The sequence below is a fragment of the Odontomachus brunneus genome, unplaced genomic scaffold (assembly GCF_010583005.1).
Source record: "Odontomachus brunneus isolate Ranch 3 - 2012 unplaced genomic scaffold, Obru_v1 Obru_scaffold_045, whole genome shotgun sequence".
NCBI lineage: Eukaryota > Metazoa > Arthropoda > Insecta > Hymenoptera > Formicidae > Odontomachus > Odontomachus brunneus.
Genome location: NW_022639495.1, coordinates 856158 through 882980, shown reverse-complemented (window position 1 = coordinate 882980; position 26823 = coordinate 856158). Strand labels below are relative to the sequence as shown.

The 26823-nt window shown below is 40.6% G+C and overlaps 2 protein-coding genes across 4 annotated transcripts; one reads left to right on the top strand and one right to left on the bottom strand.

Annotated features, from left to right (window-relative positions):
• Positions 1 to 1936: 1936 nt before the first annotated feature.
• LOC116844699 lies at positions 1937 to 17613 on the top strand. 2 transcript variants are annotated; one of them, XM_032816577.1, is made up of 6 exons: positions 1937 to 2152; positions 11202 to 11459; positions 12116 to 12252; positions 13186 to 13645; positions 14595 to 14775; positions 15387 to 17613. In XM_032816577.1, the coding sequence occupies exons 1-6, from the start codon at positions 2120 to 2122 to the stop codon at positions 15626 to 15628; spliced, it is 1311 nt and encodes a 436-aa protein (XP_032672468.1). In that variant the 5' UTR covers positions 1937 to 2119; the 3' UTR covers positions 15629 to 17613. The 2 variants fall into 2 exon arrangements, with proteins under 2 accessions (XP_032672468.1, XP_032672469.1); XM_032816578.1 differs by having other exon boundaries at positions 2120 to 2152; positions 13201 to 13645; positions 15387 to 15628.
• LOC116844700 (ethanolamine-phosphate cytidylyltransferase) lies at positions 17565 to 25015 on the bottom strand. Of its 2 annotated transcripts, none has more exons than XM_032816579.1 (6): positions 24776 to 25015; positions 23141 to 23278; positions 21901 to 22080; positions 21346 to 21772; positions 20612 to 20832; positions 17565 to 19650 (listed from the first exon to the last, which is right to left on the bottom strand). In XM_032816579.1, exons 1-6 carry the CDS (start codon positions 24823 to 24825, stop codon positions 19554 to 19556), a joined length of 1113 nt encoding a protein of 370 aa, XP_032672470.1. In that variant the 5' UTR covers positions 24826 to 25015; the 3' UTR covers positions 17565 to 19553. The 2 variants fall into 2 exon arrangements, with proteins under 2 accessions (XP_032672470.1, XP_032672471.1); XM_032816580.1 differs by lacking the exon at positions 17565 to 19650 and adding an exon at positions 19718 to 20056.
• Positions 25016 to 26823: the final 1808 nt, after the last annotated feature.

Below are 26823 nucleotides of genomic sequence, written 5' to 3'. Positions count from 1 at the left end.
ATTTACAACTAGAGCAGCAAGTTCTCGATTCAGAGATAAAACGGATAAGTTATAAAAAGTATTAATTGTCAGTTTACTGTATAATTATCATAATTGTTTGATACTCGATCTGATATAATATAAAAACGTTGTGTAAACCATATCCTTGTAGGAAGGAAATAATCATATTTATTATAGACAATTAATCATATTTATATCATATTGATATTTAATTATTTATACCATAAAATATTTAATTACTTATACCATAAAATTGTACACTTAACTTTACATGTTTTTATTATTATTTGTGTTGCTAAAAACTTTATTTTTACGATAAAATGTTTTTCTTCCGACACCGTAAGCGCGCTCACGACTCGAGGCATCTCTTTGATGCATAAGTGATGCGTAATGTGTATCAGTATGCAACCAGGATAGCAATTTATTTTGGCGATAGTAACGATGCACCTGCGTAGCCGCTTGAGAGAGTTAAACGACGGGGCAGGCATGCGCAGCGAAAAATAACGGAAGGGCAATTTCTTCGTTCCCGAGGAGCAGGCAATGCTACTATTACTACTACTACGTGCGTTTCGAAACCGCGTGACACTGGCATCGAGCTCTATCAGTCACTCAGTCAATGACAAGTACAGTAAAGTCTGTGCGAATGTTCGACGCGCGGTATGTCATTCTCACTTTTTACGGAAGCACATGACGCCGATAAGCACTTAATCCACTAACTCGCACAACGTATATCACAACTCGGCAAGAAGAATATCACAACCTCGCTGAAAAGCCAGTTTTTACGAACGACAAAGTCGCGCTTCTAAACTGAAAATCGTAGTAAATAAAGAAATATAATTTTGTCCGTTGTGTAAATTTCATTCATAAAAAAAAAAACAAAATTTGGGGAAAGTCAAATAAAAATCTGTAATATTGATTTAGAGATTTGTTTATTATATATAAAGAAATTTTGGAATCGTGATTCTCTTTTTCTTCCAAAGCGCGATGCATCCAGTCATTGATCTAGAAATTTATTCATGAAGGAAGCCAATAACCGGTTAAGCAATTCTATTCTTCTCCTATTATGCGTGTCAGAAGCGCCAGAATATTTCGCGACTCGCTGACTTCGCTGAACTTCCCAGATCGAAATGCATCCATAATCAAAAGGAAGAAAATTGTCCGAATTCTTCTACGGCTATAAATCGGTTCCATGGCACCGAAGTTAACAACTATCCTCATGGATCAACATTGGCAAGAAGGTAGATTTATTTTAAAAGATTCTCTCCGAACCCATCAAAGAACTCTCATTAAAATTTCATTCGTTCGTTTTAATACACCGGCAAACGGAAGATATATTATAATTATCGAGGCAAAAAGATATAACAACGCAGGCATTACTGGCAGCAATATTCCATTAGAAAAGTAGTATCCCAAAGTGTCAATTAAGCAGAATGGCGCATCTAACTTCTTGATAACGTATCCCAATCACGAAACTAGGACAAAATGCAGACAAGTTTAAAGCCGAAAAGAAGCACACAGATTTGCTATGAAATATCCGAGAATCAAGTGGCCTAAAGAATCCGAAGCAAAATCGCACCTGCAAGGGCGACTCCAATTGTTCCCGCGCACAGAGAGAGCATCTCGGCGGACACGTCGCGTCCTCCGGAAACTAGGACAACGTCTGATCGTCTTCGGGTCACAGGTCCTCGTCGGGAGCTGAGCCGGGAGTAGAGGATTCGCGTCCGCGACGCTTGTTCGAGGCCGTCGCTGGGCGAGCGCGAGCGGGACGAACCGAAGAGGATGGTTGTTAGTGGAGGCAGCGAGCATGCATTAACAGTACTCCGGACGGGCCGGTGGTTCTCTGGTTCCCTGGTTTCTTCTGTGTCCCCTTCCCCCCGCAGAAGACACCGATGTGCCCGGCACATCGGGGAGAAGGAGTCCTTCGCGTGCCCCGGCTTGGTGCACGCGCCTCAGTCCATCGGGGGCCTTCGTCAAAATTGCATCCCTCCCGCTTCTGGTGCGTCCTCCAGTTCGGAAGAGTGTCTCGAGTGTTCGGTAAACGCGTCTCGGGTTAACGAGAGGAGAGGACGACAGCGAGAGATCGACAAAGGGATAGAGAAAGAGAGCGCTTGGCGAGATCATGTGGAGAGTCCTGATCGCAGGATTTTGCACGGTGAGTCTGTCATTCAAGAAGAGGGGTTAAAGTGTAAAGCTTAAGTCGCGCTGACGATGTCACGAATATCCGCGCCTGATCACGATAGACGAAGAGTAGGTGAAGTCCAATTTTTTGCCGAAGCTGAAACTCATTTCGAGCGACTTATAATCCATGACAGAATTCCGAACAAAACTCCATTCGTGAGGGAAAACATCTGAAAGATCGTAATCACATTTACACAGACGCAAATGTATAAATCCTCCAGATCAAGTACAGTGTGCAAAATTACAAATAAGATGTTGTATAGAATCTTAATCACGAATTACGAATCGTCCAACATAAGTCAACACAAATCATAGGTCGGAATTCATAATTTGATCTTATATTTAATCTGAAGATGCACTTAAAGGGATGCTATTAAAAACTTTACCGACAAAATACTGACTTTTTTCTGCAAAGTTTATATCGTATATTAATTACACAGAATTACAAATTGTGCTTCTGCATAATGAAAGTACGTACATAAATTAATTGAAGTATTGTTCAATACGTGATGAAAACGATAAAAAACAGCAAAACATTGACATTTCGAGCCGTCAATTGGCATACATACTTATCTGATACAAAAGTTTTGCATCTCATATATGCTGAACGTCGCTTTGCTCAGAAAAATTTCAAAGAACTTTACTGTGCCTTTGTAACTGAATTTAAAAGTGTATAAAAAATTTATAGCAAGATTTCTATATATGCATGATTATGATTTCCTCTAAATATGATAAAGCAAAGCAGAAAACATTTATATAAAATCCATATGTATAAGAAATACGAAAAGGATAGTATAGTCGGTGTTAGTGACGATCGCCTTCACATTATTTTTCAAGTTCGTCATCCACTTTGGTATTCCTTTAAGGTTACCTTAAATATAAGATTTAGCTGTGAGTACCGGTCTTAGGGCTGGCTGATCGTCTTCATCTTACAGTCGGATTCGTGATCTACCCGAGTGCGCACCAAAGTCAGAGGTTTTTAACACATCTATATCGCTTTAATTGACATGAAGGGGGCGGCTTCGGACGTCTCTACTGGGACAAATCAGACCGATCGCGGATGATGGACGACCACTAGAACTCAATGTCATCCGTTCTTGGTGACTAATATTTTTCGCGTGGCGCCAGACTTTGTTTGATATTGTGTGCTGATTTGTCACGCGATTGCAATGGGTCCATACGATGATTAGACATTGATTTTATCAGAGCTGACTTCGCCGATTAAGTCGCGTTAACAACTTCTTTCGCGTACAGAAAATACATTGGCGAGGAGAGGACGCGCTGATTCGCGCATCCATTCGCAAAATCGGCCCGCGATTGCGAATTGTAAGAAATCGCGTCTCTGCTGCGAAATTTATTCCGCAACGCGGAACTTCGACGAATTTCTTGAGCGAAATTCTCGAGCCGGTCTCGCTGAAACGAGAGACAATCGCGATTTTCAATGAAATCTGACGCCGTCGCGCGGCGCAAAGCACCTTAACGAAATAAAAAGACATCTCTGAACTGTAGGGCTCCTATCGGGCTCGTCCTTGAACGTCATTTTAGTCTCGCGACATTTAATTACACTTACTACACGTCCCGACTTATCTTCGCTATTTATTCGCGCGTTCGTCGAGGGAGCCGCTCGTCGTTTTTCTCACATGGCGCCCGTCGCGAAATACCTGCCAATAATGACAACGTCAATTAATTTCCGGCGAGAGAGCCGCGAAAGACCACCGAGGAGATATCCTACGGCGAGGCAGGGGCGGTCGGTTCTCATTTTAACTGGGGCGCGCGCGGTGACCTCCCTCGCGATGCTCCTTTTGCGTAAAAAAAAGTAAAAAGAAAAAGAGAGAAAGAGAGAGAAAGAGACAGAAAAGACAAAAAAGGAAAAGAAGCGCTCGCGATGGGCTCGATGTATTTTTATATTACGCCATTAAATCACATCGAGCGGCGCAGCCGCGTCGAAAATAATGCCCGTCGTCGAGAAGCTTCTCGCGAGCGACTCGCTTTAATTTCCCCGGACCGCTTTTCGTCGCACTCAAAGGACAAAGAGAAAGAAGAGAAAAGAAAGAACGAACACGTGCCGCGACGTATACGCGGCACGGCCAGGGGATAATTTAAAATGCACACCATTATTAATACGTGACGTTCGAGGCGACGAAATGCGATAACGGGCAATTTAAAGCGAGCCGCACGAACAGGCCATTGATACGTTTGAAATATTAATGGCTTTCCCAAACGACGAAATAATTGAATTGTGTCGGACATCTCCCCACGGCTGTATACCCCACCGACTAATTCCGACGTGAAACGCGATATATCGAAATATACTTTGACACGTGCGAGCGCGGAAGTGTCCAAAGAGGAAAAGGGAGATAAAAGATTTGAGTAGAGTAGAATTTTGTTATTTTATCCTGAAGTTATATATATATATATATATATATATATATATATATATATATATATTACTTCTTAGAATTACATTATGTAAACAATAGTAATAATACCAATCCAGCATGCAAGGGTAATGATAATATTCTAACAGGTTGAACATAATTAATCCGCTGACAATACATAAAGAATTGTGATAAATATGGAAGTAAAAAACATCTGAAAATAAATTCTTAACGAATGGCAGGAATTAGGGAGACACATACAAAAAATTTTAGAGAGAAAGAGGGAGTGTGTGTGAATGTCAAAGTTAGAGGGGTCAAAATTAGAGGTTTTCTTTGTTTAGAGTTAGAGAGACAATTAGAGTTAGAAAAAGGAGAGGGAGCGATAGCAAGGATTATGTGTATATCGCCAAAGAATCGTGATTCGAATAAATAATTCATGCGTTGTTCGCAATTATGTTATTTTTCGTGGTACAAGTTACGAGAAACGTCGTATGTAACAACGTAACGAGCGCGTAACGTAATTAAGGGACGAACAAGATTTTCAGGTGCGCACGAAGTGCAACTTTGACCAAAATATACCTCGCGATTCTTACTGAAACGCGTCGATTGCAAGACATCTGCGCGTCGCCGCAAACGCAGGTCCCCGTCTCGAAGTTTAACTAGCGTCCCGTTGAAACACATTCAATTTAAAGTTTAAATGAGAATTAAAATTAATCCATTTACGAATGATTGAACTTGTAATTATACGTTGAACCGACCGCGCACGATGCTTTCGGCGGCACGGAGGCGTCCCGGAGCAACGCCGTATTAAATGGCGACGCTCAGGGGGAGGTTGTTAGCGCCAAAAACGCGCTCCTCGCAGAGGGTACCGCGCTGCCGAATAACAGCGGATCCGCTTGAATCCAATTGAACGCGCAATTCAAAAACCAATTGTATTATCCGCGCACACCGGTTATCCCCGCGCGCGGACTTTCGCGCTTTTCAGTCCGTGCGTTATTATGTCTCTGAAACCCTATTTCTTCCCCAATTCTCCTCGCCCCCGTTATCTCGCCCAGTCTCGGTAAAATTCTCCGGTACCGTATAGCGTCCTCGGGTACACGCGGCGTTGCGCGCGTTTTACGCCCGCCAATTAAACGTTCTTTTATGTCGCCAAATTCCGAGTCACACACACACACACACACATCTCTGCGCGGTTTATTCGATGGCACGGAACGCGTCTGTCGCGCGTCCAAGGATTTAACAGTACCGAATTGTGTTGGGTCAGACAACTCGGCAATGCCGCGGATGAGCGAGTGTCGCGAAGTTAAAGTGGCATCGAAAAAAAAAAAGAAGAAAAAGAAAAAAACGGGATTTATGAAGTTATAAAGAAGAGGTTTGCGGTTCTTTCGAATAAGACCGAGAAAAAAAGGAAGACCAAACTGTCCGGCGGCCAATCGTGGCTGCTTCGTCTCGCGTGGCAGATTTCGAGCTGTCTGTCCTTTCCCGTTACCCGCTCGCCCATTGCCCGATGAAAAACGAATCCCAATCGCATATAAACCAAGCGGTTTATTAGTCGCCTCCCTATCTCCACGCGATAAATTACACAGTTTAACTCAGAAGCCGCGACTTTAATTTTAACGGCGGTACTTTTGCTGTACTTTCGGATCAAACAAACGGACACGTTACGAGGATATTTCCTAACGAATATGAAATTTTTTTTCATTTCTAAGTAATTAGAAACGCTTGATATTGTTCACTTGCTCGATATCGAACGATTTCTTCCTACGAGAGCGATATTACCTCGATTATAAGATCCAAATCCACATCGAGCAACGTTCTTTCGACAAGATGCGAACCGTACGAATTAATTTATCAAATTCATATGAACTCATCGGTAACATTTTCCCGTGATAAGCAGGAATCAGCAGCTGAAGTATATATTTGATCCGTTTGCATCGTATCATTTATGTTGGAAGTTGCGGAATTTCGCGGCTTCCCGGGGGAGATGCGCGTGCATATCCAACGGGAAGTGTCACGTATCCGTACTTCGCATTTTAACTTATCGAAATTAATCCCTCGGCTCTTACCTCAATTTGAGCGAAACGTTTTCCTCCCTACTTGCGAAATCTTCGCGCTATCTACGCGCCAACACGTGCAATCGCTGCTCGAGTCGCAATTTCTGCCGAGCCGGGACGAAGTTAATCGGCAAAACATTGGCATGTCGATGAAAGTTACTCGAGGAAAAACGTACTGCATGCACAGCCGTCTTGCTCGTCTTGCGTGCTCGTCTTCGAAATACTTGAATAAGCGCGAATGGTTCGCCTTTAAGATGCCATTAAGAATATTAACTTCGCCCGTGCCGTGCCGTCGTCAAATAGTCCCCCGGATAGTCGTCAATACAATGTTCGACAATCGTCAATTGCTACCTCGTGCAATTCTATTCTCGCACGTCCGACGCTTACCCGGTGAATTTCGCGCGGAACTTCTCGGAGATATTCACGATAATGAATCCACTACTGCCTCATTATCCAATTTACTGAGATAATTGTTGCAGAGTAACGAAAGTAATGCAAAAGAGAATGCACATGTGCACACGTGTGCAGCAGAACGTGTTTATCTCACTCACAGTCGTCATTTTCAACACTTTTCCAGAATAATTATTATCTTCCGTTGCGTTTGCCTGCTTCGCGAGAAATCTCTCCAATTAATTCTCGACCAAGTATTACACACGAACTACGAAATGCGAAGGACGCGATTCTTTCTGAGATCTTTTTGCCTCTAACAACCACGCGTGTCCCTGCACGTGCGTCCGCTCATTCACCGCATGCTTTTTCGCTTCTTTTAAAAGGAAGAAAAAAAATCGCGCTGCCGCTCCGACTACTCTCGTGTAATTTGCGCGTTACTTCTCGACTTTGATGTATTTTATACTAGACGCGTTTTTCGACGTTGTGTGCGTAGCAACCTCAAACAGAATGAGCGTCGCGAATTTCACAGACTCGAAAGAGCGAACGCATTCGCCGCGCAAATTTACTCCCCGGCTGCCTTCGATCGTCCTTGCTCTCGCGCGCAAAAGTGTCCATGTGACGCACGACTCGCGATTCCGGGTGTTTCAGCTCTCAATCACTAAAGATTCGCGCCGAACGCGAGACGGCACTATGCCTCGCAAATTGAACTTTCGAAGATACAATAAGCGGGTTTATGCGCGACGAAATTCTAGTCTCTGCGAGAGATCCGCGATCTACTTCTGAATCTTCAGATTTCAGTGATCTACCAGCTTCGAAAATGTTCTCCGGTGTTCCCGGGACTTGACGATGTGCGAGAGCAACTCTCGCCTCAATGGATCCGCGAATCTATGAATTTAACGGTGTGCGTATGTGTGTATATATGAATCTACCGATCCACACAACTCGAACCGTCCACGCGTCTACGAATTTAACGATCCGCCCAATCATCTATGGAACCATGAATTTACTAACCGGCCGTTCTGTGAACTTCACGATGTGGCTCTATCATTGGGCCCGAAACCTGTTTTCTACGTTAATGGGACTAGCAACCAGTAGTAGTACCGGTCGAATTGAACGTTTTCGGCCTCGAGATGATTTCATAGATCATTTCAAATTCTCGTTTTCCAACACTCTTTAAAATATAGTAACTCGTTTTTGCACTTCTAAAAACACGGAGAGAATATATTATAGTATTTATTCATATAAATTCTTTTCAATTTTTCCATACTTCTAGTGGAGCAGGAATAGACTGTCAATATGGTCTATTTTGCTAATGTTCTACTAATATTCTGCTAAACATAAAATTTCGTTAGAAACATAGCAAAGTTTCCATTTCAGTTTCTGAAATATAAGTAATGCGTATAAAATAAGAGGATAATGAATCGCTGCAGAATGTTAATTTATTTCTCGATTACAAAATTCTTTTAGTAATTTTTACAACAAAATTCTGTCCGTGTGCACTAATCACTGGGTGAAACGAAATATATTTATTCAAAAGAAGTCTTTTCTTAATTCGCGCTCAATTAACAACTCTTAATACAGTACTCTATCTGACTTTAATAAATATTGAAGTTCTACTTGAGGCTATAATAAAGTGTGATTTTTTTAAAAAAGAACGAGAAAGAGAGGAAGCTATGAAACATCGTTGAAATGAATAAAAGACGATTTCCTTACTTTTTTTTGTTTTCTTAATCAACAATACACGTGCTTCCTCATCTCGTAAAGGATTCGTTACCATCTCGCCGACAATCTTTTTACTCCGCCTGCGTCGGAAAGTGACCGCGGCGTGAAGGCAACGCACCCGCCATAGTAAATACATACGCATGAACTCACGGATCGGATCTGGTATCCGCGATATGGCGCGATCGGGAGTGGAGAGCTATCGTGAAAAAGGGAAAGAAACATAAGGCCTACCATGACCTGTACGGTGAACACGAGTATGAGCACGCTGCGAGCGTACGCTCGCTCGCGCAATATATAACGTGTATGGTACACATAACGAATATCTTACGCGACCACCAGAGCGTTTCCTTACACCGTTATCCGTATCGAAGTGGGTTCTCGTTCTGGTCGCGTGCTGGTCACCCTGTTCTTTACCAATAGTAACGTAATGGCATTGTAAACGCCGGCACCGAGGTCGTCCCCGAGTCACCGAGTGAGCGGCGCCAGCTGGGGCACCCGCGCGGACGCGCGTAGTTTTTTCATGCCGATAATTAATGCGAGTATAGCCGATGAAAGGCGGACGACCCGCGGATCGTAACGTAGATTAATTGCGAGCTTAATCGCTTTTATTGTAGCGCGAGCGCGCCTACCTCGAGGGCCCGCGCGTCAAGAGTATTAAAAGCGTACATATACCATTCTATTTCGCGCCGATGCAAGGCAAATGACCGCGGGAGAGAAGCTCGCGTGACACGGCGCACAAAGTACTAATTAACGGACGATTAAAGGGTAAATGATCGTTATTCGCGTGCTCGTATTCGCCGCGGACGCGCAAAAGTTGGAACGTAATCATTTCGCGAGACTCCCGTCGGGTAAATACGATACGCGACGATAAAATCGATAATTGGCCTTTTCCCCCACATGATTGTGCGCGTATTAACCGTGAATTAACCGTGTCGATTGCTCTGAGACGTTTTAAGAAGAGTGTAAGCGCGGCTGGCAAAACTACCGCGCGAAACACCAAGGACTTATTCACGTTTCGCACGCTAATCTCGACCCTCGCCTTACGACGCGTAACTTACCATGACCCGAAAAAAGCCACACTGTCCGCGGAAACGGGGATAGAAGTCGTTGAAAGCGTTTATGCAATTTCCAGAAAACCAGGGCAACGGGCGATTGTCATTTTGGAAGAAATGTAGAAAGTAAATCTGGTCGGGGGATTGAAAATAATGCGCGATCCGCTATGGCGCCGCGAGCGCGACTGAACGGCGGTAAATTACCGTGAAAAAAGACGTTGGCTGCATAACAGTTACAGAACAATACGGTTATTAGGTTTTAGCCATTATTTACGTGAGTTTACTGCAATGTGCAACTCTATGCGCAGAGTCGTGTACACTTATATACACATAAGTCATCGTTCCGCATATTCGTACGTATCGTGCGCCACTGCGGATACATCGCCATACTGCATCCCGTCATACAGTAGCATTTTAGAGACACGTAAAGAGCCTCATCAGGAGCGATGGGAACAGACGTTCTGCAAAACGCATCTGTGCGGGTTAAAATTCTGTTTTCAGATAAAAAACGGACACATAGCAAAAGCACCCTACGTAAGCGCATATTTCCGTGTTCTGCGAGATAGAAAATTTACGACAAAACGTAATGTACACGCTGCACATTTAATCGGATGAAATATTTTCGTTTTGAAATACGAAGCAAAAGAGATGTGTACGCATCGGGGCGTCTGATCATTCTATCTTTTAATTACTTCAAGTTTGATTTTTTCAAGCAGCTTTTGTTCTTCAAAAGGAAATACGTATTATATACATAAAAATTGTCCAGCATAATTGAAAAAGAAATAATGTTTTTCTTCATCCTTCATTATCGTTATCGAATACTTTGTCCTATTGTAAATTAATTATCTCGTCCTGACAGAATAATCGTATCAAGCAGATACACTGAGAGAAAAGATATCTAAAAAATAAAAAATATTTATTCGGTAGGTACTAATAACATATTTACTTCAATCCTTTTATCTCAATAGAATAAATAATTGCTTTCACGAAAAATTTTACGAAAACGTATATTTTCTTATTTGAATATATTAGTATAAGCAAATATGTATCTATCGCGAATAAATATTTTTTCTCTGTCAGTGTTTTTTTCCTCAGTGCAGAATCATAAATTATTATAGAGATTAAAAGGTAAATTATAGTAAGTTACTGTATGAAAGCTGCGAAAGTAAATGAAACTTGAAATAGAATCGTATGAACGGCGAAAAATCGAAGATGCGAAACTGTGCGATTTGTCCAGGCGCAATGTTTCAAAAGCCAATCCACGCAGGACGGTACTTGCTGAAAGAATAATCGGCGCTAAAGAATAGAAACACCCGACGAGAAATGGATGATAGGCGTTAATCGGCCGCGTGCCCTGAAATTTTTCTTCGCCGCAATCCTTTCGCGCCAGCTCGCCGGTCCCGAATTAACGTCGACCGCCGTTTCAGGTTGCCGCCACCGTTGCCCAAGATTACGAGGTCTCGGACATTCAGTGCAGCGGTGCGGGATCGGCGGTCGATCTGCTGACAGCGAAGATCAAAAGGCCGGTCGGCTTCAGAGGCGCACCGCTCTTCGCCGACGACAGATCGGCGAACCCACTCGCCGACATTCACTGTCAGATCAGGCCGGACCCGAGCGATCCGCAGGAGGATAACTACTTCCTGAAGGTGACTGACTTCTCCCGATGCGGCATCCTCAAGAGAAACGTGAGTCACCGCTCTCAATCCGAGTTACGCGGCACCGATTTTTCTCTTTTCCTTTTTACGACGCCGGGCCCCCCGATGATGCATTCGCACGGGATTGCGCTGTGACTACTCTCGCGGACCTGTGACTCTGCACAAACAGAGATCCTGACGGAACCATCAACTGCAGTGGCTAACCTCTCGTACGGATCGCTCGCGATCGCTCATCGATAAGCGACTATTAATTCACGATCGAGTCCTTCTCCGAGGAGGCTGTTACCGCGGGCAGCAATAAAACACTTCCGCGCGCGCAATCGTATATCGCGCATGGTGTCGTGCGGATGCCGCGCCGCGATATTTCGACAAAAAGAGATATTAACCGCCAACGTTCGCTGGACGTTCGTTGGTATGAGTTACGCGATAAATCGTATCTATTTAATCGCATCGTTATCATCTGAATCCCGTTTCTCCGTTGCGATAAAATGTGCGTTGCGCGCGCGTATTCGCGACTATCACGCATCATCGGACGTCCCCGACAGAAAAAAGAAGAGAAAAATGGGTAAAGAAAAAAAAGAGGAAATTCTTCGAGCCGAAACGTTATTGCGCTCGACGGATAACGGCGGCGCACGGCGACGACTCGCGCCACAATAGCGATAAATCACGATTAATCGTGCCACCAGGGATTCATTCACCTGCGGGTGTGGTTCCCGGCCTTTCCCGGCGTGGTGATGTTGGCCGACCAGGAGCTGATCCTGATGTGCCGGCCGCCCGAACCGACGCTGCTGAGGCACAAGGCTGCTGGCTTCGCCGGCACTTTGTAAGTCACCGCGCCCATACCGTGCACGATATCTTCGCGAATCTCGAGTAATAAACGAGCATTATTTCCGCCATGCCGCGTACGCGTTCGCCGGAGCGCGCTCCTGCGCGAGCCGCGCCGAGGGAACGGTTATCCGCACCACATACGCGGTACGCTACCTCATAACAGTGATGTAAGACACTTGGACACGTCGTTAAAGTTAAAGAATACTTATTAACAATCATTTCCCCTTCGTTTAGATCTGTTGAATTTAGATTTGTTGAATTTAACCAAAGTAAAAGTCTCGTTAGATTAAATACTCTTTTTATATGCTTTCACATTACTCAGGAGGGCTTTTAGAGAAAGGAGTCTTTCACACTTCTCCGTGGACTTTTTTGGCACCACGATCAAATCTATAAACTCTTCTCGGAATAATATTTTTAAGTGTGTAAAATAAAATGATATGCAGTTGTCAAAATAAATCGGGGAATAATTAATTTTTACTAAATTTCGTTAATGATGTTACACTTAAGTTAAAGTTTTGGTAGGAAAATGAAAACACAGTTCTCTTTTTATCTAAGGTCAGAGGCCTTTTGACAATTATTTTCTTCAAGAATTCCTCAAGACTTTTCAAGAATTTCATGAAAACTCTGGATCAAAATATTGCACGATATTCAATTTACTAAATTTCTTCTGATAACGGGAAATTGAAACGAAGGATTTAGTAAAATAGAATGAAGTCTCAATTGTCCTCCTATCCTGATCGGAGCTCTCTGAAATCTATTCGTGGATTCTCAACAATTCCATGGACCTCAGCTTAAGAATCCTTTTCTCAAGGATCCGTCATCGTAATCCCTATAAACACGCTCATTCTCGTTCTTCTGCAACAATGCACTCAGCCAACTTCGGAGACAAGTGCCACGCGCTGAAGTGATGACGCGCGTCTGCTTAAAGGGTTAATCGTTTCAGTCCGCACGGCGCCCGGGTGTCTGGCGTAGTGGAGGAGACGCCGGGCCGACTCGAGTACGAGGTGGCCCTTTATCGCGAGGCCACCGGAAACGTCTCTGATAGCTCACAGACGGTCGATCAGGCGGTACCGATCGGCACAAAGCTGCAACTACGTGCTCGCATCAGCCCGGATAGTGCTTGGGGGTACATCAAGCTGCTAGAGGTGACGGTCAGTCCTGACCCAGACCAGCCTCACGCTTCCGGCAGCGTCGTGCTCGTGAAGGACGGCTGCAGGAACCGAGATTTCGCCTCCATCATCCCGCATCAGCCGGCAAGGTACCGCGAGCGCAAGAACGAAGTTTTTCTCGACTTCGAAGCCTTCCTGCTGAGTTCAATGAGGGAGCGCTCCACCCTCTGGATCCATTCGCAGATTAAGGCATGCATGGAGCCGCAGGACTGTCAACCGGTAAGACGATCATGAAGTATAACAGCATTAGGATATGACGAGCGCTAGCGATCAGGATAGGATATCCTAGATTATCCTTTTCTGTCCCAGAAAAGCCCGCGACCATAGCGACCATAGAATAATTTATTCCCATCTATAACATTAGAAATTTATTATTATGAGGAAACGAAACTTCTCTCCTCCTTGGCGTGTCGTGACTTAGGCTCGCAACAGGTTTCAATCTGCTACTTGACGTGGCCTTGCCCGCTTTTTCCGGCAATTTTAGGTCGTTCTCGCACAGAGTCACCACGAATTCGCAGTCATACCTACTACCATCTTGTCGATTCGGAGCTCATTCCTCGCGAAAGTACGAACTTGAACTATCGAGTGTTTTTTAATTTATTAGTCGTAAAAATGAAAATATTCCCGCAAAATATGAAGTTTAGAGCTGTTGCTGCGCAGTTTAATGTGCTTTTAAGACCATTGATCGAGAAATTTTATTACCCATTAAATTTCGAAACACTGTTTCTCTCCTACTCCCTGTAGCTACACGCTGTGTACGTCTGTATTGTCTACGTGTTACGAAAGTCATTCTGACGAATTCGTGCATTCGTACATGAACATTCGATCACATCGAATGTAGCGTCAGTTACAGCGAACTGATAGAATTCGCGATGGAAAGAAGACGCGATAGTTTCGGGCATATCACACGCACGACGTGCAGAGCATGCAAAATCCATTATCAATAGCGGGCATACCACTGGCACTCAACGTCAAAGATAATATATAATCGGGGTATCTGTGCGCGCGGATCTACCTGTGTTCATTCTCATACAGAGAGGTCTGTCTACGTCTATCTTGGTCTACTTGAAATTTCGAGTAATCTAAAATTGATCTAATTTCGTGCGATCCCCTCTGCTGTTATCTGTCCTGTACTTAGCGCTTCTACCTCTTTTATTCCTTTCCGCAGGACTTCTGTCTCGATCTCTTTGAGCCCTCGGGCCACGGGAAAAAGAGGAAAAGAGCGGTCGAGGTGGAAGCGACGGGCGAGTTCCTTCCGAAAGTCGAGCGTTTGATCAAAAGGTACAACGATTCCACGCCATACACGAAGTTTAAGGAGAATATCGAGTACACGGTGATGATGCCAGATGGTGAGTTCCACGGCGCGAAAGCTTGAACTTTCCTCACGGTTGACACTTAGCAATTCTGACGCTGCCGCGGGAAAACGGCACCGCTTCAACTTGCAATTGAAGTTTAGATATCGAAATATTACGCGTAACTTTCTGTCTCCACTTGTCGCTTTATTTCACAGATCAATCGTGTGTAACATTTTTATCGGTTCTTCTTGAAGTTGATCGTTTCGTCCTCTTGTACATATTTATAAGCCTCCGAAGTACGTGTATCAAAATTCAATCGAAACATTACACAGATCAGGTGATACATATTGGCACATATTGGTTTTAAATCAAATTCTTTTTTATCACCCTTAACTTTTAAAACAATTTCCTTCCGTTGCCGAAAAATTCAATTTAGTTTAGCGTACATAACTGAAATTAATCTCTTTAGCATCAATCTCCTCAGCGGGTCACCGGGCGATAAGATTCACGAGAGACAGATTAATTTGTAACTCTCACATTCGGCGAGTGTATCAAGATTAAGCGGTCGGGTCAGGCCGGGGTGGCTCGGACTCACGTCCGAGATAACGGAACGCCGCGACGTTACGATCGTTGTAATTCTGATTGATATTCTCTCATTATCATAGATTTATACGACAAAGTGACGGCCGGCCTTGAAGGCAGTTGCGGCAATTTCCTGTATGTGGCAACAGGATTGGGCGTTCTCCTGGTGTTGTCGGCCTTTATCATGTGCTACTTGGCGTCGCGTCTTCACAGCCTGTCGTCGTCGATACAACAGAACAAGTCCATCGACGAACTGGTCAGAGACCGCACCAGGAAGTATTGCGACACCACGCCCGGTTATACCGGCCGCTCGACGGTGCAGTAGAGGGAAATGCACTTTTGGTAGGCACGCAAAAGGGTACTTGGATGACGCGAAAGTACTCTTTCGCGATTACACCGCGTGACATGTTGTATCAATCGACATTGCACGTCACACGGACACTTTTCTCTGTTGGAATTAAGACGACCGGTTCAATCGAGGTATCGCCTCGTGAGAAGGCAATATCGCAATTTATCGCTTGATCGAGCAACCACTTGATTTCCCACTTCCAAAGCGCGAAATATGTTTACTGAGAAAAAATAAGTCAGAGACATGATTTCCTGATGTTATATTGTTCGTATGACATGTTGCACGCACGTTACTGATAAATTTATCGGAAAGTGATTCTTCGGGAGATTCCAAACAGCGTCCGGATGAGCACATGGTGTCGCCCACCGTGGAACGAAAATAATTCTCGTTGACGTAGAGAACGCCGCGGAAGAGATACTTCTCTGTGAGATAAAATCGATCAAGCTAAACGATATTCTCAAACGCGGATGACGAAGCGAAGATTGAAGTTGATAGCCCATGGAAAAAAGAATATTGCGATTAGAGATAAAATGATATTCGCTATTTTGCAATGTAGATACGGTAACTCATAGTTACGACACACACGCATTCACGAGACAGCACTGCTTAGCGCGAATTCTTTCGACACGAACACAGACATAACAGAACAAATGAAATTCTGTACATTTCTTTCTCTCTTTTTCATCCAATTTTTCGTTTCCTAATTCTCTGGTGTTAGTGAAAAAATATATAAGAAAAAAATTCTTTAATCGTGTATCATTCTATGACTGATTGACTCAATTGACAAGATGACTTGTGTCTTTTCGAAGAATTTCCTGAACTGATGCAATAAGTTAAAGTAAAACAAAATATACTTATTTCACTCTAACTTATCGCATCAGTATACACTAGTTCAGAAAATTCTTCGAAAAAAGGTCTAATGTAACTCGACTGCTTAGTCAAATATTTAAAATTTTTTACACCAAGCAGCCGAACACACAAGTGAAAAAGACGTTCTCTAAAAAAATTAACATTTTTTAACCTGAGTTTTCGTTCCTCCGGATTGGAGAAGATATCTTAATATTAGGTAATATTTACACATGGTTTTCCGAGCGTCACGCACATGATGCAATTTTTTTGAAAATCGCTTCGCGATCTATCAATATTGCTCAAATGGAGAAGACAATCTTATTACGATGAGTCTCTCAAAAGTGCAATGCTATCACGTGACCTGATCAAGCGAACTGATCCATCGATCGTTCGCGAAATCGTAGGATAAGTACCTCGCCGAAAACGTAGAGAAACTCGACGGGTTATTCTGGGTGGTTGCACTAATTTATATCACCTTGTAAATAAACACCCACGGCAAAGCGCTCGCAATTTACAGCGCACCTCTTAACAACGAACGACATTTATACGTACATTATATAAAGTACTATACGTGTATGGCGATCCGATCGTATCAAAAGATATTATAGAGAATTTTCGATAAATTACGAATTAATTTACTTTTAGTGAAATATTATTTTATCGCATAAAATAAAGATAACTTATAAAGTCCGGGAAACCAACGAGAAGATCTCTACATTCAGATTATACGTGTAATAAATTTGATTGATTATTAAAATTATTGAAACTTAATGAGTGATCGTAAAATGCGTATTTGTATTTGGCGTTAAAATTTTATATAATTTCTGAAAGCGGAAAGAGTTTTTTCAGTGACAAAATTCTTTCGAGAAAAAACAAGATCCGCTGTAAAAGGGCCAAAGTATTATGTATTTAATATTAATATTAATAATAATAATCGTGTGAGACGGAACACGAGCAGTCGCGCAAGATAACACGACACGATTCTAGGGACACGCCGATCGATCCTGATCAATCCGTAAAGGTAATTAGGAAACGTAGTTACATTAGACAACTATTGTAGAACGAACGTGTACAATGATTATTTATTATAAAATAAAAGAGATAAAACAGAATTTTCTGGGCGTTTTACAATTTGCTTCAATGTCGATTCTCCCGTAAAAAATCATAAACTGTACAATCTTCGTCTTGCGTAATCTATTTAATTTGTCGTGTCATGTACAGAGGGACTTTTATCTGTTATATAATATGGTATCTCAGGCTCAACGAATAATCATTCAATCATGATTATTCGTCAAATTACACTACCAATTTTCGTATGATGCGAATTCAACTGACGACTATCGACCGTCGCTTTGTCTTAATATTTAACGTCAGAGAAGTCGCGAAAATTAATCATGCCAAATTTTTAAGGTGAACAGTTTGTATTATCTTGTATTTTTTATAGATTTGCATCTACTATAACATAATGTATTTACCAAAATGCATCAATTTGTATGTATTTTATATAAAATACATATCAATTTGAATAAAGTGTAAGATTGAAAAATGTTCTTATTCTCTGGACACAACCAACTCAAATTCGAACACGATAATTTGAACTCATTTAGTCTACCCGAAGCGCGTCTTAAACCTAACAAATCTTTGGCTCCGTTGACAACTTTTTTTATGTATGTGTATGTATGTATGTATGTATATGTGTGTGAACATACGATATATTAATCTTGCATTAAAAAATTTAACACTTAAATTACGCGTTGTAATTACTTCGACAAGAGTACCTGCCGTAATATCAGAGTTATTTAATCTAACCGGTCTAAGACCTCTCACAAACTCAAAATTTGGCCATAAATATTGCAGTCGTCAGTAACCATTAAAATGGATTACTGACTCAAATATTCAGGAACTTCCGATTAATTAGACCGAATTGAATACATCGCAAATATCTATATTTGCGGATATCTTCGAATAAATTGTATAATAGAGAATCGTGTAGAATATTCAAATACAACTCTATTCAGATACACTTTCAAATAATATTTCAAATAATATTTAAAATGCAAAATATTTTTTAATTGTGGAAAAGTATACAATTCGTATTGCACGACAGAAAATCCCTGATCTAACATAATTATATTCTAGACAACTCAAACTACACTCTCATTTACTTATATTATTGTGATTGAATTAAATAACAAATACTTTGCGCACACACGTGCAAAGCGTAAGAGAGAATATAAGGATAAAGTAGAGTTATAAAATTAATGCGTGATAAATGAGAATAGTGTACAAGCGTGAAAGCGGTCGAAATTTAACAACTCAATTTTAGAGATATTTGATTTCGTTTTCTACGACATATCTCGTGTAATTACTTATAATTACGATTATTTCCAGTAATTTTTGCATTAAGCAACAGTATCATAATGTTCACATCACGTGTGATAAAACGTCAATTACTAAGCGTATCTATATCCAAAGGCTTTATGAAGTATGATACACCTTTCATCTTAGAGATATGTCGAAAAATGCATGTAAGATGTCCTAGAACTATCGTTTGAGACTAGAAGTCGGTCGAAGAAATTGAATTTTCGACATTGAATACTTGACTACAGTCTCTATTTGAAATTCGTTAGAAAAAAATTAGGAGACAAAACATTTTCCAGTTGCGATCCCCTGAATAAAGATTTATGTTTATTAAAAAAAAATCAGCTTATGGAAATTAGTACAAGTCCGTGGATAAAAAAAAATGACGTTAGTTCCGAGACATCTTGCATACAGAATGTCGTCCGACTGTACAATCGTCGTCATTGTGCAATTTCTTTTCATTGCAATGAATTAAACCCAACATCGATAGCGACATCGCTAGTCGACGTAATATATAACTTCAACTACGTAAGGCATTTTGAAACAATAAATTAAGTGTCAATGTGACATCTTATTTACATATATTGACTCTATAAAACCTGATGATTTCATACACATAACACTCATACTTAACACGCATGCACGCATATACACACGCTACGAAATTCACGAGAAGAAGCAAAACGAGTAATTATTCAGTCCTGTTATTTTTCTTAGACTTCATGAAGGCTTCGTAAGCAGCAAGCTCTTTTTTCTCCTTCCTTAAATTTCTATCCTCGTATTCCAACCTGTAATTAGACGCTAGATCAACACTTAATAGATATGTTCACATATTTCTTTGAGACACATATATTTTAAAGTAACATTATCAGATAAGATACCGAATAAAATATATTTTATTTATTTATTTAATTTACGATGTGTACGATGTGTGATAAATAAACGAATAATAAAAATATTTCTTTTCAAATATAGAAATATAGGAGCAATAGTGGAACACGAGAAAATATATCTCACAAGATAGACGAAACTGCATATTTAGCTAGAAATGGCAGATGAAAGAATGACAACAAATTATAATGCAAAGTAGGAAAACATGAGTTTATTGCAAATTGAATAGTGAGTACAAAATAGCCAGATTTGTCCCGTCAACGATTGTTGAAATTCATAATAACCGTACGAAGCTCGTTCGGCCTGGGGGGGATAAAACAAGTAAAATGTAGTTCCGGTTTTGGTGTAATTTGATTTTATATATAGTTAGAAATGCCACTTAAAAAAAATATACTCTAAATAACTCATAGAATTTCATAGAAGGTCAAATTTAAATGCATATTGTGCATATAATCATGAATAGCTTGCCATGAAAGTATAATTAAATGGAGGCGATATCTCAGCAATCGAGTAACACGATACATTATTACGTCATGCTTTTAGATAAATATAATGCACTGAATTGTACTGTGAATATAATGACATATCGAATAATTTTTATGGACACGTTTTATACCTTCTCTCTCTCCCTAACAAGATTAAAAATATTATTATCAAGTATGTTAAGCACAAAGTACGTAGTAAATTTGATTTAAATATTTTAATCATGAACTTCGCAATTAAAAAATATATCATATGTGATTACATACTGTGATTAGCGATATCTATACAGTGATATGTACACACAAACATAGTATATATTTCGTCTGATTAAAAAATATTTAAAAAAATATGTAAAATAATAATAGTAGAACATACCTGTGCAGAATGATCCTTTCGACAATTTTTTCGGTTGTCATATCATTACCACTATCTAATAACTTAAACTTATTTTGTCGCTTAGGCTCCGCATATGGATCTGAGCCATCTTCGCAGGGCATTATAGGCGTTTGTCCGTGACACACAACGGAGACATTGAAATGCTCCATCAGATCTCTCGTCACTTCGTACGGTGCGCCGATCACAACTTCATTTACATACTGCAAATACAAAGAAAAAAACGCTTGTGTAAAGTTTAGAGATATAATGTAGCTCGTTTTTATGTTATCTCTCAAACAATAACGCAAAAATCTACTCAAAGCTATTGATGAAAGCACTATACTCGGAAAATGTAGAAATTACTCCTCTTATACGTTAGATGATATGCATGTGTTGGGTTGGGCACTAATATTAAGTTAATACAAATGGTATGTCGTGTTCGTCAAATAAAATAGAAAACGAAATTATCCAGTTATTAAAATTATCAAAGGAAATTAAAAGGATTAATCATTTTTACGGATAAAATAAACAACATTGATTCAGTACTTTCTTAAACATTCAAAGAGAACTTCCTTTTACTGCTCATAAACATTTTACGATAATTTAATTCTACGATAAAATAACAAATATTTTGCATGAGCCTAATAAGAAAAAGAATCTGTATTGCATTACTTTCTCTTATACCATTTTCGCACATTTCAGATCCCGGACAATTGATGTCAAACGAGGCTCACCTTACACGCTAACACACTGAGAACCCGTTCGTGCAGATTCATAATAGGATGATTGCCACACTTGTATCGGTTAACCGCGGGATCCGTATGCAGACCGACTATAAGATAGTCGCCCTCCTTCTTGGCGACTTCCAGAAAGTCCAAGTGTCCCACGTGGAAGAGATCGAACGCCCCAGCTACATATACGATCTTGTCTCCCGGCTGCGGCGCCTTGCCGTCACTGAACTGTATAATTTTCTGCGTAGTCGGCAAGAATTGCGAGCAGCCGGTCCACGGGTTTCGCGCAGTTCGATCTTGACCCATGCGCTTGCTTGGCTCTCTGTCGACGCTATACTCACTGTCACCTTGTCGAAAGTGTTGTCGCGTCATCAAAAGCATGCGGCCCACGAGATCAGTAGTCGAAACACCGGCCGTACGCTGAACTTCTCTGGAATACGATCAAAATGATTCTCTCTTAGCGAATAGTTGCGTGATCTTTTTTTAACGAAACTCGAATAACTCGAGTCGATATATTGTACTTTGAACATTTACAATGTTGATGCGACGGCATCGTACCTGTAACGACCAGCTGTCTTGACTAAGTGATATGTGTCTACACCATCCGCTGTGGTTGTGATATCGTCACCGTGAACACAAAAATCACAATTGTATTTGTCTAGCGTCTCTAAGGTAGTCACATATGGCGCAGCTTCGACTACTTCATCTATCCACTTGATGCCGCGTACCATTTTGTACCTGAGTAGAAAAGATTTCATGCATTTCCGTTATACACACAATCATTGCGAAATTGTAAATTTCATTCGCGCGAAATCGATATTTGCCACAATTTTGTACTGTCACGTAATCTTTAATTTAAAAACAAAGCTAACAAAGCAAAGTTCTCTTGTTTATGTGACTTTACACGCATTTACTTTCTGCAACTTAGTTTTTCTTACATAGAGAGATATTGACCTAAAGGTCAAGGTTCCAACAAGAACCTGTCAGCTCTGACAAGAATATAGCCTTGGAATACATGAATTTTATATTATCTCCAAGCAATAACGGATAACTCGGATAAATATTTCGCACTTTGAGTAAAAACATCAATATATTAGGATTAGAGCGCTAGTATTAGTCTGACGCGCTATGTGACATGAATTAGTAATTAGTAACCAAATGCACATTATTAATGAAAACGAGCAATATTAAATTACTATAATATTATTTACTATAATTAATAATTAATTATTTAGTAATTAATGACCGATTTACAACACAATCTTAATAATTTAGATAAATAAATTAATGGTATTAAATGACAATGTTGCTCAAATATTATTATTATTAGTTTCTTCTTCTTGCCAATTTTTTTTTCCACATACCACGCATACCATAACATCCCAGACAGCACAATGTCTAAAAGTGGGACATAAGATGTCTTTAAGATGTCCCACTTTAAGTTGTCTTTAAGACAAGTTTATAAAATGTCTGTTTATTGTCTTAAAGATATCTTAAAGTTGCCTTAAAGACATCTTATGACTTGATTTTGGACATTTGTGCCGTCTGGGATGAAATATTACGCTAGAACTCTATACCACGATGCATGAAGTTGTAATATTTGCAAAACACAAAAATAAGAAAATTCAAGACGCAGCGTTCACTGATTTGCAACCATTGCATGCTTCAAAGATGTGAATGTGTGGAATTCGAGAGATTGATTAACACATAATAACCAAGGTCAGAATAGGTAATCAAGAGCGTGAGTCGGCTTTACGTCTTATGTAATTTCCTGTTGTAAAATAGCAGAACAATTTACCTTTCTTGTTCGGTGAAGACCGGAGGCCCCTTGTGCTTTGCGATCTCTTCATCGTTGTGGACACCCACCACCAAATAATCCCCCAAAGCTTTAGCTTGCCTCAGAGAATTCGCATGCCCGAAATGCACCATATCGTAGCTATAATTAATAATATTGCGTTTCTTATTAACTCGTCTGTGATTTTATACCTATTTAGCATTAAACGCGGCAACTGATTCAAAGTTATATTCGCGGAAAAATTGATATAAACACAAAACATTGCAAGTTCACGCTTATCTGCTAAATCAACTGGCATTAAATTGATATTTGTAAGCGCGATATAACATAAACAACACCTCCGCAATCTGTAATTAAGACTGAGCTCAGTTTTATCACACAATAAATTCCAATCAAAATCAATTCAATAGATTTGAAATAGGTGCTTCGCAAACGGACCTTGAGTATAATTGCTTTATTATCGATGCAACTATTACGTCGCACGTGTATTTCGCGATAACACAAAATTGATATTGCACAAATGATAACGTCTTATTATTAGCGTTATCCAGCCAATTTTCCTATTAGCGAAATTAGTCGTGCGATATTGCGCAAAAACGAATAGCAGAATGTAATTTGCGGACAACATTCGTTATAACGAATTGAGCATGTGCGTGAAATGTTTGTGTCGATATGTTTGACTTAAATCTTACGTATCTCTCTTCGCTACTTTTTATATACGTTCTGTATTTGACAAGTGACAATTAACTTTCACATGATGCGCATTTATAAAGATAAACACAAAGTACAATCTATATATATCGACACCGTGCAAAATCGATTTCGACCATCACCGTGAATGAATAGTCAATCGATCATAAACGAACGGCCGACGACGTTAATCGGACGTTTTATTTTCATTCCGCATATTTTTAGCATGTCGTTATCCGTAGCAATGGAACGAAGGGAATCGTTTCTCGTTGTTAAAGCTCGGGCTAGAATGCGAGTTTAAATTCGGCGCTATCGAGGTAGAACGTCCGTTGCGTGGTCGCCCCGGCGATATGCCATTTTATGAAACGCCGCCGAGAGTAAGGACGCGTAGAGTCGAGGCTCCGAATTGTGTCACGGCGAGCTACCGTCTCCAACCGCGTCACCAATCAGCCCTTTCAAGCTAATCGCACGGGAAACCGATTGTTCGGCGTATCGACTATTCGTCACCACACCGAAACGATAACTCGATCTCCTCCCCTATCCGGTCCCTCTTTCTCAAAACGATCGCACGAATTCCGCATTCGCGTTCGTCCGATCAATTCCATTTTACTTCACGACTGTACGATTGTAATCGAGACGAAGCTGGAGATTCGATTCGGAAAAATCCATTTGACTCGTGAGTCATTTTTTCCTTATCGAAACGCGGGAACGTCATGTGGCGTGTTGGTCTTATCGATTGCTCGCGTTCTCGCCCGCGAACGTCACGGCGGAAATCCACGCGCCAAACGGCCGACTTCGCCGTTGCGAAAACTACACGTGTTACACGCCTCGCTGCAGTCGCGCGACCGGCCGGACGCCAAAGCGCATTCGCGTTTATCGGTCTGCCCGACTTTGCGGCGCGTTTCTCGACACGTCAAAAACGCCGCATTGCGCCCGAACGATACTCACCACCCGTCGCACCAGACGCGGACCTCCTTGCGAGACCCTCCTTCTGTCATGATGATCGTAACGGAACGTCGCGCGCGTACCTCCTGATTAAACTAACTGACACGTCTCTCCTCGAAGTCGCGAGTGGCGTCGACTATCGGCCGGTCTAACCTCGAAGAGAGGGAGCGAGAGGGAGAAAAGGGAAGGAAGAGAGAACCACCACCGTCCGCTTCCTCGGAGCAACTGCGCGCGTCGGCATATCGCACGTCGCCTTTAAAATCCGTCGCATAGCGCGCCCCACCCACGTGCTAAGTAATGTCGTCATTAGACAAGCATAGTTTGGGACTGATATTATTTGAATTAGTTGTCAATTGCCATTTGCGAATGTCGTAAAAAATTATTTCTATTGTACTTAAACCACGTCGAGATCGACCATAATTTTATTTCTCATTCGAAATTTGATATCGCCGAGATGATGACGGTTTAGTGTGCTTTTTTATTGTTTTTTTGCCGTAAAACAAACAGCGAATATTGGCGAGATTTATTGTACGATTTCTGCTATAGGGAATGAAATTTCATTCACGAAACATTTAAACTACGTGCAATCGGTTGTAGACTGAGGAATGCCAAGGCACTGCATTTTCGTGACGAAATTTTACCGCATTGTCATATATGTGTAGTTATAATATGTGGATCACGTCCATAGATCAGCTCATCCGCAAAAGTCTTCTTAGATTTGTTTATCTCCTAACCTTTGGTCACAAAGCATCAATTTCTCTTGCAAACCTCAATTTTAAATTCTAATATACATCTAATCTACATACAAGTACTAGTCTCTATCGTGTAAAAGAATCAACACACGGAGAGCATACAGAATTTATCGAGTCGTGATGTTTAAAAAACATATTTACACATGACAAAAATAGACTTTAAACTCAACCGTTCGTATAGAAATGATAAAATCCCAATAGAGTATATGATGTTGGTAATCTTGCTGAAAGTTCTCGGTATAATGCGAAAAAGAACGAAAACTTGTTTAAATCTTTTGTTTAAACGGCTGAAACAACATGAATTCGTGGTACAATATAATACACATTATACATTACGTAATGTAACTTATTTTATAATAAAAAAAATCTGTAAGAAAAAGACTTGCAAGTAAAGTTACAATTACAAAGTTCAATTATTGTATCATTCGATAAGATTGTAGGAATTTTTTAAAAGAGTTCAAAGTCAATACTTTTTAGTAGTCGGATATAATTTTATTTAATAATATTGTATGCTCTTTTACTTAATGGCGAGTAATAAAAAAGAACGAAAAAAATAAAATCGTGTCCGATTGATATCGACTTTAAATTTATCATAAAAATGCCTACAAAATTATCAAATATTATTATTATATTACTGAAATTAATATTAATCATTTTCTAAATATAACACGAGAAAATAATTATTTTCTTTATTTTTGATTATTTTATTATATATACTCCATGTTACTACGCGAAAAAGGAACACCGAACACTTTGCATATTTTAATATTTTATAATAGCGCCACTAGTATAGATACTAATCAGATAATATTAATAAATCAAAAGCCCGCTTATCATAAAAATTAGGGAATGTTATCAGCAGACACCATGCTGATATCTTATTCGTGTGCAACAGACGTCGCGATAAAGTGTACATAGGAGCAACAGCTTTTTCTTGGATCGGAAGAGAAACTCTGACCGGATCGTACGATTCGCGATAAACAGAACAGCCAATGAATAAAGCCGAACCCTCCCTTGGCCTCGACTGCGATAATTGTTATCAAAAGCGTGGCATAATGGAATTCTCAACGTCTGGCTTTCTCTGATAATAGATCTTTCTTGTTGTAGTAAGTCATAACATTGTTTATACGTTACTACAATGTAGCATGACTCATTAATATCTTATACATAGCGTGACTCTTTTGAGATGCGTGGTGATTGCGTATACGTAACACTGGAATTACGCGATACTAGAGTTACACATATATAAAGATTCATTAAACTCTAAAAAAAAAAAAACGATTACTTAAAACATGACAT